The sequence below is a fragment of the Zonotrichia albicollis genome, chromosome 4, assembly GCF_047830755.1.
Source record: "Zonotrichia albicollis isolate bZonAlb1 chromosome 4, bZonAlb1.hap1, whole genome shotgun sequence".
Taxonomy (NCBI): Eukaryota; Metazoa; Chordata; class Aves; order Passeriformes; family Passerellidae; genus Zonotrichia; species Zonotrichia albicollis.
This window is the reverse complement of record NC_133822.1, coordinates 69942617-69959796: the sequence shown is the minus strand read 5'-3', so window position 1 is coordinate 69959796 and position 17180 is coordinate 69942617. Positions and strand designations below refer to the sequence as shown.

Sequence of the window (17180 nt, the reverse complement as noted above, 5' to 3'; positions counted from 1 at the left end):
ATATACTGATGTAAAATAATAGGTGGGAAATAAGTGCCCATTTTAAGTGTAACAAACAAAGCCAAGCTCAGCCCTGTCCCTGAAGCATATGGACATTCAATTACCTTTAAGGCAGTTGTGACAGTTTGCTCAGCAGCTGCTGGAAATGAGCTCTGACTGGTAATAACCTAAAAATTGTAAAGTAATTGTTAATAGTCAGCATTCAACAAATTATTAGAATTCATAATATTCACCATCATTAAAAACACACTGAGTTATCCTTAGTAATGAGTGTTTACAGATAACTATCAAGTGTGCTCTATCCAGACAGAATTTTCAGTGCATCATCAATCCTTTGCTCTCAGATTTCCTATGGACTCTGCTTCTGCCTTGGCAAAGAAATGACTCAATGGAGTGAAGCTGAAATTTAGCTGAAGGGCTAACAGAATCAGAATAAAAATAACTGGTGTATTCTCCCACTGCTAAGTATAGAATTCATGGAGAACTATACAAGCAGCTCTGTGGCAAACATTTGAAGGAATGGTTGTTCTTTCTCAGTATTATGACTATTATAGCATAACATGTTAAATAGTTGTTTATGTACAGCTAAAACAATATTAAAATTGAGAGTCAAGGAATGATCTGAAGGACAATTCTACCAATTTCCTTACAGTCTTGAACATGCTACACAATAGTATTTTTAAGCCAGATAAGTACTGAACTCAAAGACTGAATCATATCAGATCTCCCTCCAACACTAAGACACATGAGGTTCATTACTAAGTACAACAGAAAAAGCAGACTTAAAAGTTGATCTACCATCTGTTTGCAAAATCCAAGGAAATTTTACAGGCTTTTTAGCATTTTTTAAAATTCTTTGAACATATCCAGAGTCAGGAGTACTCATGATCTTTTTTCTAATCAGGCTAGGATTTAAATACGATTAACTGCAAGTACCAATATATCTGTTTGGTTTAGTTTACAAAGACTGTGTTAACAACTGGCATCATTAAATCAGTAAATTGGAATTATTCATAACTGTGCTTAGTCCTGAAAAATTTCCAGGCCAGACTTTAGTCACAGCAATAATGTATGGAGATATTTATGAGCTATTGCTTTTCTTGATTTCACCCTTTCCTTCTTCTTTTCAGTTTGGCCACAATTGTGGGAAAGCACTGAAGGTCTCCTGAAAAACATAAGCTTGGGCTGAAGCAGATGCAGCAAGGGTGCTATCAGCCTGATTAGAACAAAGACAGATAAGAAAAAACAAACAGTTCAATTGTTTATGCTCACAAAGTAATGCCTGTCAGATGTGATTATTCTCTAGAAAGATATTTTTATTCTTCTAATATTGACAGTTTGTCATATAGTGGGGCTTACAAGGGCCAGCCCAGCCTCAAAGTGCTGTACAAATGCACAGTAAGGTGCAGCTCTTAACACAAAATTGGGTTTTATTTGTCAAGAGCTCTCATCTGCTAAACAGAGATTAGCACCGGATAGAGCAAGCAGGTAACACAATGGCAAGAAGAGGAATGCCAGAAGAAGCCTACCTTCAGAACAGCCTGGTGCAGTTTGTACAGAGAATTGACCACAGCCACGTTCCTCCTCTGGCCCTCTGTCAGGGGCCCAATCACCTGGCTGGCATCTCCTTGAGTGGACAGCTGCAGGGATCCCAGAAAATATTGGTACCAACTTTTTAAACAGTCTATCTCCACTAAATTAACCATGACAGAGCAAAAACCAACAGGCCCTCACTACCCAATGTTCTTCCATTTAACTCTTGTCTTGATTCATAGAATTTCCATCTTCAGATGAAACAGCCTGAACAACAGCAACAGGAACCTTGGGAGACTGTCTCAGCTCCCAAACCAGCACTGAGACCCACAATGATCCTGGAGACACCTTGTCCCAGCAAAACTTCAACTTTGTAATCTCAGTCAGGTGAAATCACCTACCTGACAAAGCCCAATAAGCTCCCAGCAGCTTTTCTCTATCAGCAGCATACATTTTTCTGCATGCCCTCAGTCTGTCCTTCTGACAACTATCCCAGCCTCTCCTTAAAAGCTCTGCTTTTTCAAATAGATGGCTTAGAGCTTTGTATATATTGCAGGTTTATAAATCAACAGAAAAATAGAACTACAAGGACCAAAACTGCTAGACCTGTCATTAAGGAGTTTTATACATTAATCTTTCAGCAAAAATCAAAGAAATATTTCTTCATATTAAACTGCACAAAGCATGCATTTTTTATTACTATGACAGAAATGGAAGTTCCAGGATGATATACATAAATAGTCATTAACTATGGAACAGTCTTGTAAGGACACCATAGCATATATTTATAATTTAAATATAATAAACTGCAATTGGTAAACAAACAAAATTTTTCTTGTGCACTGAAAGCTGCAGCAAAACAAAGAACTGACAAATGGTGATGTGAATTCTAGAAGTACATCTAAACATTAAAGCAAGAATACCTATTAATAGAAGGCTTTACTGAGATATAATTACCCAACTAGTTATCTATGTTTCAGGATACAGAATTATCCTCCAGGAAATCCCTGAAGATATCAAGCTCCAAAAGTCTCTCAGTAAAAATATATTCAACTCACTGAGCAAATGGTAAAGAGGCTTTCATGTCTAGACACAGCTGTAGGTCTTACAGAAAGCTCCTAAACTAAAACTGAGTTTTATACAATAATAATTGTTTAAGAACAAAAGAAACAAACATAAAATGAAAATATTTAACTTATGAGAAACAGCGAATCTTTACTAGTGAAAGACTATTTCCATACTTCCCATAGCTCCCACACAGCATAAACACAGTCAGCATACAAGCAGTTATCTAGTATTTTCCAGCACTGCTGATGATGAAGTATTGGACAGGCTTTTGCAAGCACCCAGGACGTCTGATTTATTCACAGCACTATGGTGACAATATCTGTTCATTTCTCTTTCTTCAAATTAAGGGGTTATTTCAGGATAAATAGGTTTTGTAGAAGGAAAGATCTTTTCCAATGTACCTTCAATTATTTGATATCAAAATGTATCCTTAAATTGGCTGACAGCTATATTGTTGTGTCAGTATTTTATTGCCTCTCTGATGAGAACAGCCATGTGAGCAACAACATCCCTGTTTCCTTCTAGATACTTCTTTCTGACAGACCTGACTGGTTTTTAGAATTCCGCTTCTCACATTTACAGCTTCACAGATTAATAACAAAACAGCTGTGCAAAGAAAGACCCTGTCCACCCTGCTGACCACCCTTCCAGATACAAATAATCTTCTTCTCCACACTTTTTAAAGTACTGTACAGAAGAATTTCTAATTTTGCACATTTACAACTATTACATAAAATATACTATTAAACCAGTAAAATTTTGTATCCCAGTCACTGAAATTTCAGTTCCTCAGAGTTGTAAAGGGGTCACAATTTCTTAGACATTGGACTCTGTCTCTCCTGCTGGTGAAAAAGCTTAACTGGTAAGTAAAACCATTAATGAGTACAAACGTAACCCTTCTGCAATAACAAGAAATTCTTACAGTCAGCAGCAGTGCACAACAGCTTCACAGGCAAAATCTGAAAATACCTTAAAAACAAATAATCCTTGGAAAACTGTTTACCAGATTAGATTTCCTTTAACTAATCCACTTGACCTTTGACAGTTACATGTGCTGATCCCTTGTACATCCTAAAACCCCTGGTCTAAAGCAAAGAGGCCTGAAAAACTTGACTCTTATAACTAGCAATTGGAACTGGGCAGCCCAGGGCTCTCTAGGACCATTTCTCCTGAAGGTGTGCCATGAAAACACCTGAAATCTACATGGGCAGCTGTGTCCTACCATTTACAGAAGGCTCTCTTGCTGCCATCACAATGGTTTCTCTGACTTTGCCTCAAGGCAAGGAAGTTCTGCACTCTGTCCAGTTTGGTTCATGTACCAACACTGTGTCACTGGCATGAGTGTGGATTTCAGACAGTTTACCATTACTCCAGATTCTAATGCCTCAGACTGAATTCTTGACAGTCTTTATATCCATTATACAATCATGCATCCAGTTATGAAAAATATCATTATTGTGTCTCCCTGGCTCCCAGAAGCCAGGCTTATGGCCCTTTCACTACAGACATAAACCACCCCTCAGTTTCTTTTCCAGCACAGAGGGTTTTATCAATGATTCACATTTATCACTCTTTTTTATACAGAAAGTACTCTGAAAGTTCTGTGCTAGACACGGGTCATGCATTTAAACCCAGTGGTAGTGCAACTCTTCCTCTCTTATCTGGCCACTGGGGATTGCAATGTGTAAATAGGTTAAGTCAAATAAGTGTGAAGCCTGTGCACGTCTGCTCAGACTGCCTGAAAGACACAGTCCACAGACCCTCTTTTTGATGAGGGCACTAGAGAAAAAAATCAGATGCTTTTTCAATCAGATATATCCTGAAATGCAGAAGGCCAGGAAGGGTGAATTATGTTGAGCAGAAACGGAGGACAGAAGGGGTGACTTCATCCCAAATCAGAATCTATTTCGGGAAACAAGTGAAAGACCAAGTGCAGCTGAAGGCCAGATCCCATCTCCAGGGAGCTGTCAGTCACCCTGGGAGTTAGTCTGGTTTAAGCCTGCTAGCTGAAAATAAAGGAAAAGAAATGATGTTGAAGCCAGACCTGAATGAGCAGCAGCAACAAGGACTGTAATTGTTCCACATTTCTGTATCTGCCTTAAGTGTCGCAATCGATTTCTTACACTCTTCACTTCAGTTGGTTAAATTGTTTCTGCTTTTACCTCAAGCCTGCCTACTATTTACAGTAATTTCATGGGCAGTAGCTCAGGCACCCATTCCCCAGCAAGCATCAATTCTAGGAGGGGTGACACGTCAGTGTGAGCTCCCTTTGCCAACAGGAGCTAGGAGCACACTGCCAGCATGGGATGCTCGTGAGGAAGAGTGAGGCAGAGAGGTGTCCTAGCAGGAAATATTAGCCAGGACTGTTGTACCATGCATCCAGGCACTGGCACAAAGGCTGTGTCTCATGGTGCTCTAAAAAATGTGAATGTGAGCTTCTGTCCCACGCAGCATTTAAAAACAGCAAGGGTAGCTGTTAAACTGAAATGAGAAAGAAACACTGGGAGACTGTGCCTTTCTGACATATATGAGTGTTTTCTCTAAAGTAGGAGGTTGAAATGTGCAGGTTCAATCCAGCAGCTGACTAGCTGGAAGAAGCTGCACAGAAGAATTTTGGGGGTTTTAAAATCTAATTCAACTGAATCTGAGACCTAAGCAGTACACTGATATCAGGTAGCCTACTGAACCAAAAAAAAACCACTTGTAGAAGCCAATACACAAAAAATGTGTCACAAAGAGGAACAAGCTGACTTCAGGTCCTCTGACTTACTTCAGTCTGACATGGTAAGAAGCTGTAAGCCATGACTGGCAGTGTGCTCTCACTGAATTCAGAAGTTCTTCCAAAAAATAGCTTCTTTTAGTTTGTATCCCTCAGTGCACCTACATGGTTACACTGCTTCACCTCCAGAGAGAGCAGGTGCCTCATCTTGGGTCAGTCTGCCCAGGACAGAAAGTTTCAGGAATGATTCACCTGACCACATGCAGGAAACCATGAAGCAGAGAAGTAAGAACTTCCTTGAATAATTCACCTAGGTTATTTTAAAACCCCTGCTTTGGGAAGATGGTACATGCACCCGGTAGCACCTGTTTCTCTTCACTAGCTATAAAGGGAATTTAAAGCAGTAGAACAGATCCCTAGTAGTCTTGTCAGATACATTCTCACCCTATAAATGTATTTGCACCCCTTTGCATAGACCTGCTTTGGAAATAAGTCCTGGAAATAACCAGATGAAGTGCTCTAGATTTGACACTTTTCTGTGTTTGATGCCTTAGAACAGACATGAAATTTGACAGCATGGATTTGATCTCACATGTTGAGACATGTGCAATGATAAGATTGCTCTGGGATTCAATGCTTGTTTTCACCATGAAGCAATGAATTTAGAATTTAGATTAGGCCATGAATCAAATCATCAGTTCTCCCTTGGGTTATAAAAGAAATGCTAACTGAGTTTGTCTTTTCTTGTAGGAAAGCTCAGACTATTGATACATCTTTTCCTGTAAGTTTTTTTAGTGCTTCAAAGTGACTAACACTCCCCTCTTTCAACAGGTGGCAGCTAAGAAGAGACACTGATTTGTGAGCTGGTTTGCTACTATTCTCTTCATAGACTACATATCTTGTGAAAAACTCCAGTTTCACACTTAGCAACTAAGATCTCCTGTGCATCCTTATTGGCAGTTTTGGAAAGCTCAATTTTTTTGATTTTTCTGAAACAGCCTCAGCAAACCCATTTTCTTTAGAGCAGGAAACATCATCATAATTTAGGAGTATGGAGAAGATCCTAAAAAAAGACTGAAGTAGGGCTTCTCAACAAATCATTCAATCCAACTCCAGGATCACGAGACTAAAGAGTGTTTTGATAGCACAAACTGAACTGCAGTTGTCAGGCTGACATTTTCAACAATAAATGCATTCCTAATAGATGCAGCTGATGTTGCCATACCTCTGGCAGAAGGCAATCAATCCATCTGCTACTTGGCCTCCTGCCTGATCACAACAACTTATTATAAAGGACAGAATCCATTTAGAGAGTTTCTGAGTCAACAGGGCTTGGCCCTGGGATTTCTCCCATAAACTACAAGTAATTGGGATGATTTACTCTTAGGTGTAATGTTTTTCATATTGCAGAAGGAACCTTTTACAATCTTTTTCCACATCGAAAAAGCACAAAGGTTTAGTAGAATCAGTTTTCTACTTATTGTAAAAAAAAGCACCACTTGGCAGAAAAATATAGAAGAATCTGAACTCCATTAGCTATTCCACTTAAATATTAGTTACTTAGAGGACAATTTGTAAAAAGAAGATACATAATTTAGAGGGTTGAAGTGTAGGATTTGAATGAATGTGTCAGTGGAAGTAAGATCCTTGACTGATAAGGATAAATTAATATGAGTGCTCTGCTTAAAAAAAACCCACTAAAATTTAAGAATAAATAATAAGTAAGAATTTATGTTCTTGGAGTGGCTTCTAATTTTGAAAAGAAGAAATATTTCAAGACATGAGGAAAGGAATAAGCTATGAGTTCAGGCAATAATTTAAAATGTACATAATATCATGCATATTGCACCTTCAGGACATTCTTGTAGCTTACAGAATATTTTTTTAGCTTGCTCAGAAAAATGAAAATTTAATATTCTAGAAATATAGAGAAGGAGGCCTATGGTGAAGAAATTAAAAATCTTATAGAAAATATAATCATTACTTTGGAAAGAAAGATTTGAAGGGACTGTTACATCCTTGACCAGGAAAAAGACCGAACATCACGCTCACACTATTCATGTTAAAAGAAGCAGCAATCATTGAACCATTTCCTCAGGCATATTTCTGCTTTGTTTTGGTTTTTCTTCCTTAATATTTTCAAAAGCCAAAGAAATGGAAGAAAAACAGCAAATGGTCTTTCTGTAACAGAAAAGACAGGATTTATCTCCAAATCTTTGAATCATCTGAGAAGAAAAGCACTGTACAAGTAACCAAAAGTGACTAATGGTTCATGGTTCTTAAACAATGAGCTGCTTTAAAACAACTGTGATACCAGAAAGCACTTATAAAACCAGTTCCTTTAAGGAATCTCAGAGAATATTAAACCTGAAGCACTTGGAATAATTTCTCAACTACAGAAAATGATGTCCCTTCCATTATCCAGCCAGACCAAGTCTGAGGAGGATTTCAAGGACAATGTGTGTTGATCCTGATACCTCTGACAGGAACGGTTTATTGCACTTCTCATGCTTGCCAAATTAATGACTGAATGATTAATCCTATCTTATATGTAATCCCATTAGCTCCTGGTTTCAACCAGCTACTGAGAATGCCCTTCCAGAGGTGGAGAGCAGACACATCCATCCCCAAGACACATGAGAGGTTCAACATGATTGGGTGATATTCACCTACAGATAAAAAATACAATCAGCTTATTTAATTGCCATCTGCCTTTTGTAGTATTGAGTCCAGCACTAACCAAGATTAGAATATTACTACCCCACACAAGTTTATAATTGAACTTTACATGGTCCAACTCTCATTACAGCTGTTCCAAAATTGAAGACTTCCAAATCCTTCGCCATATATATATATATATCAACATTTAACCAAGTCCTTTTCTGAATCACAGACTTTAATTTGCTAAGAAATAACTTAGAGTTTACTATAACAAAATATTGCAAGGATTGTGCAATCACATTCTTTTACTACATGTTAGCAAAACAACATACTGGACTTAAAGAAGTCTTTTAACCAATTTCCTCACAAGATAAAGTAACTCCCAAAATCAGACTTTTATGTTTGGATTATTTTTTTCTGGAGTTTAGCCAGTATATCTTAAAAAAAAGTTTAAAAATCACACATTTGTTATGTGAGTCACGATCTAACCAGCAAAAGACAACATGAGAAAACAGAAAATTCTTCATGAAGTATTTTAATGTAACTCTCTCCTCCAGATTTTTAATTAGTTTTAAAAGTTTAAATGCTTTTTAAAGTGATTTATCAGATAGATATTTCTAAGTATTCTCTGACCAATATAAGTACTTTCTTATGACTGTTTCTACAAAGCTCTTCTCATCTTTCCATCAAAAAAATAAATTACAAAACCTTACCTGACTTTTGATTATTTTTAAATTAGTCCTACTGCCATCTTTAGCTTTTATTACTGTACAGTGAAATAGCAATTATTCTGAAATTATTTTATTATATAATAGCCTCCCACATATTCTATTTAAATACCTATTAATGAATTCTTTTAATGTGCCAAACACTGAATTCATATTTTTGGGTTCTCTCATTTAAATAGCATGGATACAAGTTTTTCATTGACAGTAATACCATGTCTTCAAGGTACTGGCATAGTACAATTAATTCATGTATCTCAAAAGAGAAGTGGGGAAAATATAATCTTTCACATTACTTACACCATTGTTACTGACCCGTTATTTACATAAACCCTTCCTGAGGTGTCATTTCACTCCTGTTCCTGAAGATTTGTGAGCTTATTAGATTTCATACTTGCCTCCGAAGTTGGCAATATTCGACATTTAGACAGGAGGACGAGATACATTTCCCTGGAACTGTCAGACAAATCTCATTGTTGGAATATGCCCTGACTAGTGATTCACCCGCAAATGAAAGCTTACAATTCAATATAGCACTATCTAATAGGAGACATCGATTAATTCTTATAAGATCACATAATAAAAAAGGCAATCAGAAATTCACTTTGTGTCATTACAATAAGGATTCATCATGCTTTTCAATTCAAAACCATCACAGGCCTCATAAATTTGCTGGGGTTTAAATCTGATGCCAGAATTCCAGTGCATTTTTATCCCTTTGCTGGAAGAATTTGGTTCCAGGAAATGTTTTCTCTCCCTCTTCACCCTGCTCTCCCCTACTTGATTGAATTATTCAGCTAGATGAATTTAACTATGTCACATAAGAGGATGGGTGGGCAAAAACCCAACACAGCTACCACAAGCCACACAGTTATGTCTATAAACATCAGTAAACATCCTAACAAGAGATGCAGCTCACATCCACGTTCTTGCTACTCCAGCATATTTCATTTGAGCAATTTGCATAAATTAACTGGGCCAAAAATGGTTTTGGGCAGTGTAAGGTACATTTCTCCTTGAAATATATATGACTAATGCTAACTCAATGAATGCTTTTCTCCATAAATGAGGTCTTTATTATTTTCATTTCCCTAAAAGAAACCAGAATTACAGCCATCTTGTATCAACATTTTTCTTTTTTGCAACATGTTATGGATATTTGTCTCACCCAACTAGACAGGCTGGGCAAAATCAATGGAGAACTTTAGTCCAGCTAAATGGCTAACTTTAGTCCAGTTTAGTCCAGCTGCTCTCTGCCTTTTCCTAGTCAACCACTAGGGACAGACTGAAAGGTTGAGGAAAAAAAATCCTATCTCCATGAACACTCGGAGAAAACTAAGAATCAATCCTTCTCATCCAAGTGTTTTCTCATTGCAATATTTTAACTTTTAAATCCCATCCTCCTTTGTGCTTCTGCTTTTCACAATTTCACAGATTAAGCCAAGATGTTCCAATATAGTCCCTGGATCAGTTATAATACACTTAGCCTTTTAGATTCTGGACAAAAATATGCCATTCATACTGCTTCTCATCTAAATAACCCCCTGAAAACAGCTTATTTAAATCTTCATTGCTGTGATCAAGCATGACAGACGCTTTCTCTTCTACACATGACATTACAAAAATTCCTTGTAAAGACTGTCTCTTTCTCAGCTCGCTGTTTTAAGCTGAATTAATTGTTGGGGTTTTATTCCACCTGGCATTGCAGCCTTTTCTTTCCTCATTCTCTTTATTGCAACAATGTTTACAAGCCACTGAGGACAAGCATTAATAAAGTAGAGATTGTTTTTAACAGCAGTAATATAAACCAAGATCAGAGCACATTTAATTGCATTCTCAGGAAGAGAGATCATGGAAGATCTGTAAAGCCATAGCATGACAGCATTACACCTTCAAAACTACATCACCAAAAACAAACAGCAAACTTCCTTCTACTGGCTATAATATATCAGATGCACCATAAATCCACTAAGAAAGAAATTATGAAAAAAATCAAGATCCATCTGCTACAAATAGTTATGATGATGGGATTAATATGCAGAAAGTTGAGATCTATTTTAAACCTCAGTAATTACAAGGTAGTTTTTAAAAAAAAACACTCAAAGGAAAGGATCAGCTTTTTTCAGAAAATATGAAACACAAAAGCACTTCTTCTAGAGCAGTGTGAGATGAATACGGCCTGTTTTCTTGTCTAGTCTGCCTCTAAACTCAAAAACTCTCCCAGGTAACCTACTCCAATCCATTCTAAATGGTTAGCTAGTGAATCAGATATATTTAATGAGAAGATATTAGTTCTGAGTATCCACTAAAATTTGAAAATTGAAAATATCATTATGAGTAACTGCAAAAGACTAAATGAGCACCAATAACGAACACAACAGTGGCTAGGAATGTAAGTAAAAGAGAATTTGGAATTTTGGCATCTACAAATCACAAGTTCAAATATAAACTGGATTGAAGGACAAGAAGAGACAATTTGTCTCAGTTTCAGTCCTGGTGGAAAGTGGACATTTATTAAAATCTTAATAATGTGCATCACTGACTGTCTTACCTGAAGCCTGAGGAAGGAGAACTGTGACTGAAAAGGTCTGAGAAAAGATAAAATGAATCTTTTAAAATGTTTCCTACAGAGACTGAGCACAATGGCAGGGCAGTGCACTGAGCTATACAAGTTTTGTGGGCAATACTAAAAATAATTTAAGAACAACTGCAGCAGAGCTGACTTTCCATTGTATATATTTTGATGCTAATCTTATGTAATACATTTGGTGCTGATCAGCATTACAAAGATCAGTGCTCTAAAAATATCTGAACATGACAGATAGATAGTCTTCAGCCTGTATCTCCATCCATTACATTCACTAAAAATAGAATATTAAATTATAGAAGGGTTTGGTTGCACTAGCATGCAAAAAGGTGCCATCTGAGTTGGCTCAAAGAAATACTTGGCTATTTGAAGAAAGGGCTGAATACTGTAGAGTTAATATCCAAGAGTTTTCTTGCACCCATCCAGCAGCATTTTAAGTTGCCAATTAGCCACAATGTCATGGACAACTGTACTCTTTTCAAGGTCTAAAACTCTGGTAGAAACACCAAATGCTATATGAAAATAAGTCAAGTACAGCTGACAAGCACTGCAGATAGAAAAACATGTTGTGGAAAGCATATATTTTGAAGTTCTGGCAATCTAAGAAAATCTTAAGACCAAATGCAATAAGAAGAAAATCACATCTCCTAACTTTTGCCTTAGAGATTTATTTACAGCAGGAGGAAGCATGAATTCCAGATGCAAGAAAAAAATTACTCCAATCTGTCAGCATTTTAAACTTCCTTTAGAACAGATTTTGCATCTTGCTTTTGTTCAGTCTCAGTCACATATTGGCTACACCCAGAGCTGTAAATTAAAGGGTACCAGGAAAGGTTCCTGGGCCTGGCACATGACTGTGTGTGCCACCACTCTGGTAGGACACTCATGGCCCACCCACTGGCCTGGGCCAACAGCTCCCTTGCTCAGCCTCCAGCTGCAGCTCAGGAGAGGCAGCCCTGCAGCCACCATGGCCAGGAGGGCTCTGGCAGGCAGGCCCAGCTCTGGGGAAGGGGAGCCCTCCCAGGTGGGAGGCACTGCCTGGCCCCACTGCCCTCGGTGCCCAGGGGTGCTCCCAGGAACCTTCCACGCCTGGGTACAGACATCGCTGTTACCCTCCAGCTCAGAGAGACGTTCACAGCTGGGACTGCAGCTTAATCCTGGGTGTCTGTCACAAACCCTTACTGACCTTGTGCTCCCAAGTGACAGTGGCAGACACTGACACAAGCAGCAGGGTGACAGCGTGGAGCCATTCAACAGACAGCCCTTCTGCAGCAAAAACAAACACTTCTTGCTGATCCTTGAAGTGAGGCCAACACTAATCGGAACAAACCTTGATAATACAAATTTGCCTTCACACAGATGAGACCAAGCTCATCTACTTACTTACATTTACTGTTCTAAGCATAGTTACGTGTTTTCAACACCCTTACTCTCTTTGAAAAACAAACCCAGACCATCTGGGGACAAGCAGTCAGTGATTAGGATAGGCACGTATATAGTGTTTGCCTCTGAAGAAGGGGTTGACACGACAATGAATTGGTACATTTTCTACTTCTGCTTTTTTTTTGGTATTTATTTTCTTAAATTATAATGCACTAAAAAAAAACTGTCATCAAGAACATGCTTCTAATCATTATGACAGATAATAGTACTTTACAATAACACTGTCCTAGTTACACAATCTAGTACCAGTTAATTGAAAAGTAGATCTCAGTAGACCCTCAGAAGTTTAGAACTAATGTATATTAATTTTAATCACAGAATTTTTATGTCAGAGTCACTTTACATTTAAACATTAAGCCAGTTAAATATTCAGAATTGTTTCACAACATCTGAAATTCAGTTTCACCACTGTATTCAAAACCAAGATCAGGCTAAATCAAAGCTTCCCACTTTCTTCCCAAGAAATCTTTTATGCCAACATATTACTGCTCCAGTGCTCTGCAACTGATGCACACTCTAGAACCATGCATAACATTATATAACTCAAATATTTACCTAAGTAAATATAAATAAATCTCGATATACTACTGAGATCCAGGACAGTGAGAAAGAGGCTGCCTACTCTATATCACAGATATCATCAGCTGATGCTGGCTTTTCCCTCAAAACAATCCAGAATCTTAAGACCTCATTCACCCAAATGTTCCACACAAATATTCTTATGTCTGAGGTGTACAGTCATCTACCACTTTTGGGATCAGCATGACAAATTTTCTCTCATTTTGTTTCCTGGCATGTCCAGTAGTAAGGTCAAGAATAAGTGATTCAATGTCCTGTCCTTTGAGGATATGTGATAGCTATTTGAACCTTGGTGCAGTGACTGATTTTTGAGATGCTTACGTATCCTCTTTAATCTCAAAATTTGCTTCTCTTCCTGGGTTTTTAGCATTTTAACTTTGAAATACATAAGATACACCATGCATTGTCTTATGTTTTCTTAAGACGACCAGGGCAGCATTCTTCAGAATGCCAGGAAGGACTGTGCTCCCTGCACAGGGCATAAAAACTTCCATGTGGCAAACGTGATAATCACAAACACCACAACCACTGCCCAGGCTAAAATCCTGATGAGAAGCCAAGCCTCTACCATGAGCTATAAAGGACAGTTTAGTAGCTGAGGGCAAAGGTTAGTAGCTCTCCCAGACACTGTCCTCAGCCTGTATTTCAAACCTCTGCCTCATTCATCTGCTTTTGTGATATATGTGGCATCAGTTCAACCACACTGAGTTAAGAGAATTTTAAAAATTATTCAAATTCTCTACTTCCTTCCTCCCTCATTACACCCACTCTCCATCTCCACATTTTGAGGGCTTCCTCTCCATGATTGCTTACAAGTCTGCCAGCGGGAAAGATCTCCATTATATCATCTGCCTGCAGCCTCTTGTCTGCTGGAAAGATCCCTTTTTTTAGATAAACTTATTACTCCATAAAATACAATATTCCACATTTAGGAAACACTCCAATTATAGGCGATCACAGCTCCCACCAATTTTAGCCTTTTCTACCCCAACCATAGAAAAAATCTGCCTAATTTAGTTTGGCCATGCAGGTTCTTGCTTTGTCTGTACTTCAAGCAGACATGAACTTTGTTTGTGCTCCAGGCTGAGGGAGTGTTGTGTTCAGCAAGGTGCCACAGCTGAACTGGTCAGCATGGACTGGAGTGGAGCTAAAATGTGCTCTGCCATCTGGCAACACAGTAGAGTGAGTTTGTGTCTGCCTCAATCATGTAAGCACACAATATCCTTATATAGAAATGTTTTTAAGACAGCTTAATCCACCAGAATTTGCCAGTAATCGCCCCCACCTGCTCCGAAAAGTAAGTGGGCAATCTCATTTTTACAATGCTGCCTCTGCAAATGACTCTTTGCTTGTTTTATTGGCCAAAGGAAAACGTTGTCTCTGATGATGCCTCTAGTGATGCCCTGTGGTGGGAGGAGTCAGAAGACAGCCTCCATCAGACAAGGCAGGAAGGATTGCTCTGGGACTCTGATCAAAATTCATAGTCTGACAGGATGACTGTAACTCTAGGGAGGAAACTGGTAGAGGTCTCCAGGTTCACAAAGTAGGAGAATCACACCTTCTCTAAACAACTGCATTTTCATGTTCACAGCACAACACATTTCATCTATGTGCACTTGGTGGGTGTGTTAGTGTATTTCAATCCACCCACATGACAAGCTGAATAGAAACAGCACAAAAGTAAGAGAACATGCAGTACTCACATTCAGGTAACTGAAATCATCACTCTAAAACCGGAAAGAATGCATCAAAAACACCCAACAACAAATATTGTTTCCACCAGTTCTGTGCTGGGAAGGGAATAGACTAGAGGACCAAAGAGTGCTCTTCCATCTTCAGTCTATATGGACAATGGATCTTACAATTTATTTTACTACTTGTTGTCAAAATTACGTATCTTGTGAACTTCCAGAGCTATTAACCCTCAATGTTTCATGACTTCTCTATCAACAGACAACAAAAATATAGTGATTGCAAAGTTGCAATGAAGAGATTTTTATATATAAGAGAAAACACAACATTTCAAGTACATTCAAAATTCAGCTCAGTAAATTACAAGATTACAGGTAATCAACTGGGGAAACACAGTTTTGTTTCACTTTCAATCACTAGACTACGATTTTTAATTTTTCTATAAACAAATGAAAAATCTGATATAAAGTAGCATATTAACAAAAGCAAACATGAGTTCTAAAGACTGCAATCAAGGAGGCATCTTTTCCAAAAAAATAACAGACCAAGTCTGTTCCCTTATTATGGAAGATTACTGCAGAGTATTACTCTACAGCAGTGCTCTTTGAAATGGGGCACATGCACCACAAGGATTAGGCAAAAGAAAATGGGGTGCACGACAAGAATATCAACAGTATATTATCAACTTCAACAGTATTATCAATTTATTATCAACTTCTTATCAACTGCAACAGTAGACGTATAGAAGTTATAAATAAACAAGTATACATACAATGAGGGTGTACGCTCCAAAAGTTTGTACTGATAGGAATGATAACCCTAAATGTTAAGATCACTGCACTAGAGGATCCTGTCACAATTACTACTGCCATGTCAAAAGCATGTAACAAAGATGCTGGTGAGTATTAAGTTCTCTTTTAAACTTCTCAACTATCAGTTAAACAAAAATATCTCTAGGAAGCAGATTTATGAGCTCCTATCTTTTGTTAAGGAACATGAATAAACATCCCAAATGACTCAACTTTTTTGTTTTCAGGAAATGCAACTTATTGCCTTGTCACAAATCTCTTCCCTTCACTATACTTATTGTAAGTATTTGATGAAAGAGCTAATTTTCCTGATGTGGCCAATAAACAAGAGCACAACACGTTGTATGTTTCAATCAAGACAGATGATTAAAGGTATTTGCAAATGGGAATGGATGACTCCTCTGGAACTGAATAGAGAGAAGTTAGGGTGCTTTCTCATCTAGGCTACCTCACTTGCAAGAAAAAGTGGCCAGTGAACAAAATCTGGCTCAGTAAACAGACCTTTTGTTAAAATCTATGCACTGGATTACAAGGTGTAAATGTAGAAGAGGAAAATTTTGCTCAGATGTTCAGATTTGTTAACAACTTTTCCAATCTGGAATGAGAAGGATGTGGAAATGGAGACTAAACAGAAATCTGGTGGTGTCTGTAATCATTATGAAGATGTTTGGCCTCTCTGTTTTAAGAAAAACATGAATAAGAAGAAACAAAATTTAACGGCACAGAGAAAACATACCAAGCACACTTTCTCAGCACCACAAAACACAGGATGGTGATGAAGATGAAAGCTAATACTCTTAAATTAACAGAAATATTTTTTAAATCCGGTGCAATGTCTAATTAGCCCTTCCAACTCTGTATAGTAAGAATATCTGCAATTACATTGAGTGAAATTAGGACAATAATTCTGAATGCTGCATGGCATACCCCAACCACACCAGGCATCAGCAAGCATTGACTAAAGATTCACCCAACAGCAGAATGTGTCTACATACTGCTGCTTCCAGACATTATTGTCTTTTCTGAACTAGTTAATAGAAGAACAGGTCTCAGGTGCAGGAAGTTCTTGATGTGGGGAAAGTTGAAAAGGGGACAAAGGCACAAGTAACATTAACAAATGTTTAGGATTTAGAGGAAGAGGCCATTTTTTCTTAGTCATTTTTGCTTTAGGACTGCATGTACAAACTGACAGATGCTGCTTTTGCTCAAAGGTAAAACCTTTGAATCTTGACTAACAAATTTCTTGTTATTTGTCTATTTAAGGATACTTGAAGAAACAGACACGAAATCTCAGTGAATTCCTTGTTATGTGAAACTGAGAAAATAAAAACCCTGACATCAACATCAGAATGTCTCAAACTTTT

The 17180-nt window shown here is 37.9% G+C and overlaps 1 protein-coding gene across 4 annotated transcripts in view; it reads right to left on the bottom strand.

Annotated features, from left to right (window-relative positions):
• COG5 (component of oligomeric golgi complex 5) overlaps positions 1-17180 on the bottom strand; it is a 174191-nt gene that overhangs the window by 21954 nt on the left and 135057 nt on the right. For all 4 annotated transcript variants that reach the window (XM_005481884.4, XM_074540047.1, XM_026790291.2 and 1 more), the window contains 2 exons: positions 1530-1640; positions 105-167 (listed from right to left, as the gene is read on the bottom strand). In XM_005481884.4, coding sequence (XP_005481941.2) covers positions 105-167; positions 1530-1640 — 174 coding nt within the window. The remainder of the gene's footprint in view (positions 1-104; positions 168-1529; positions 1641-17180) is intronic.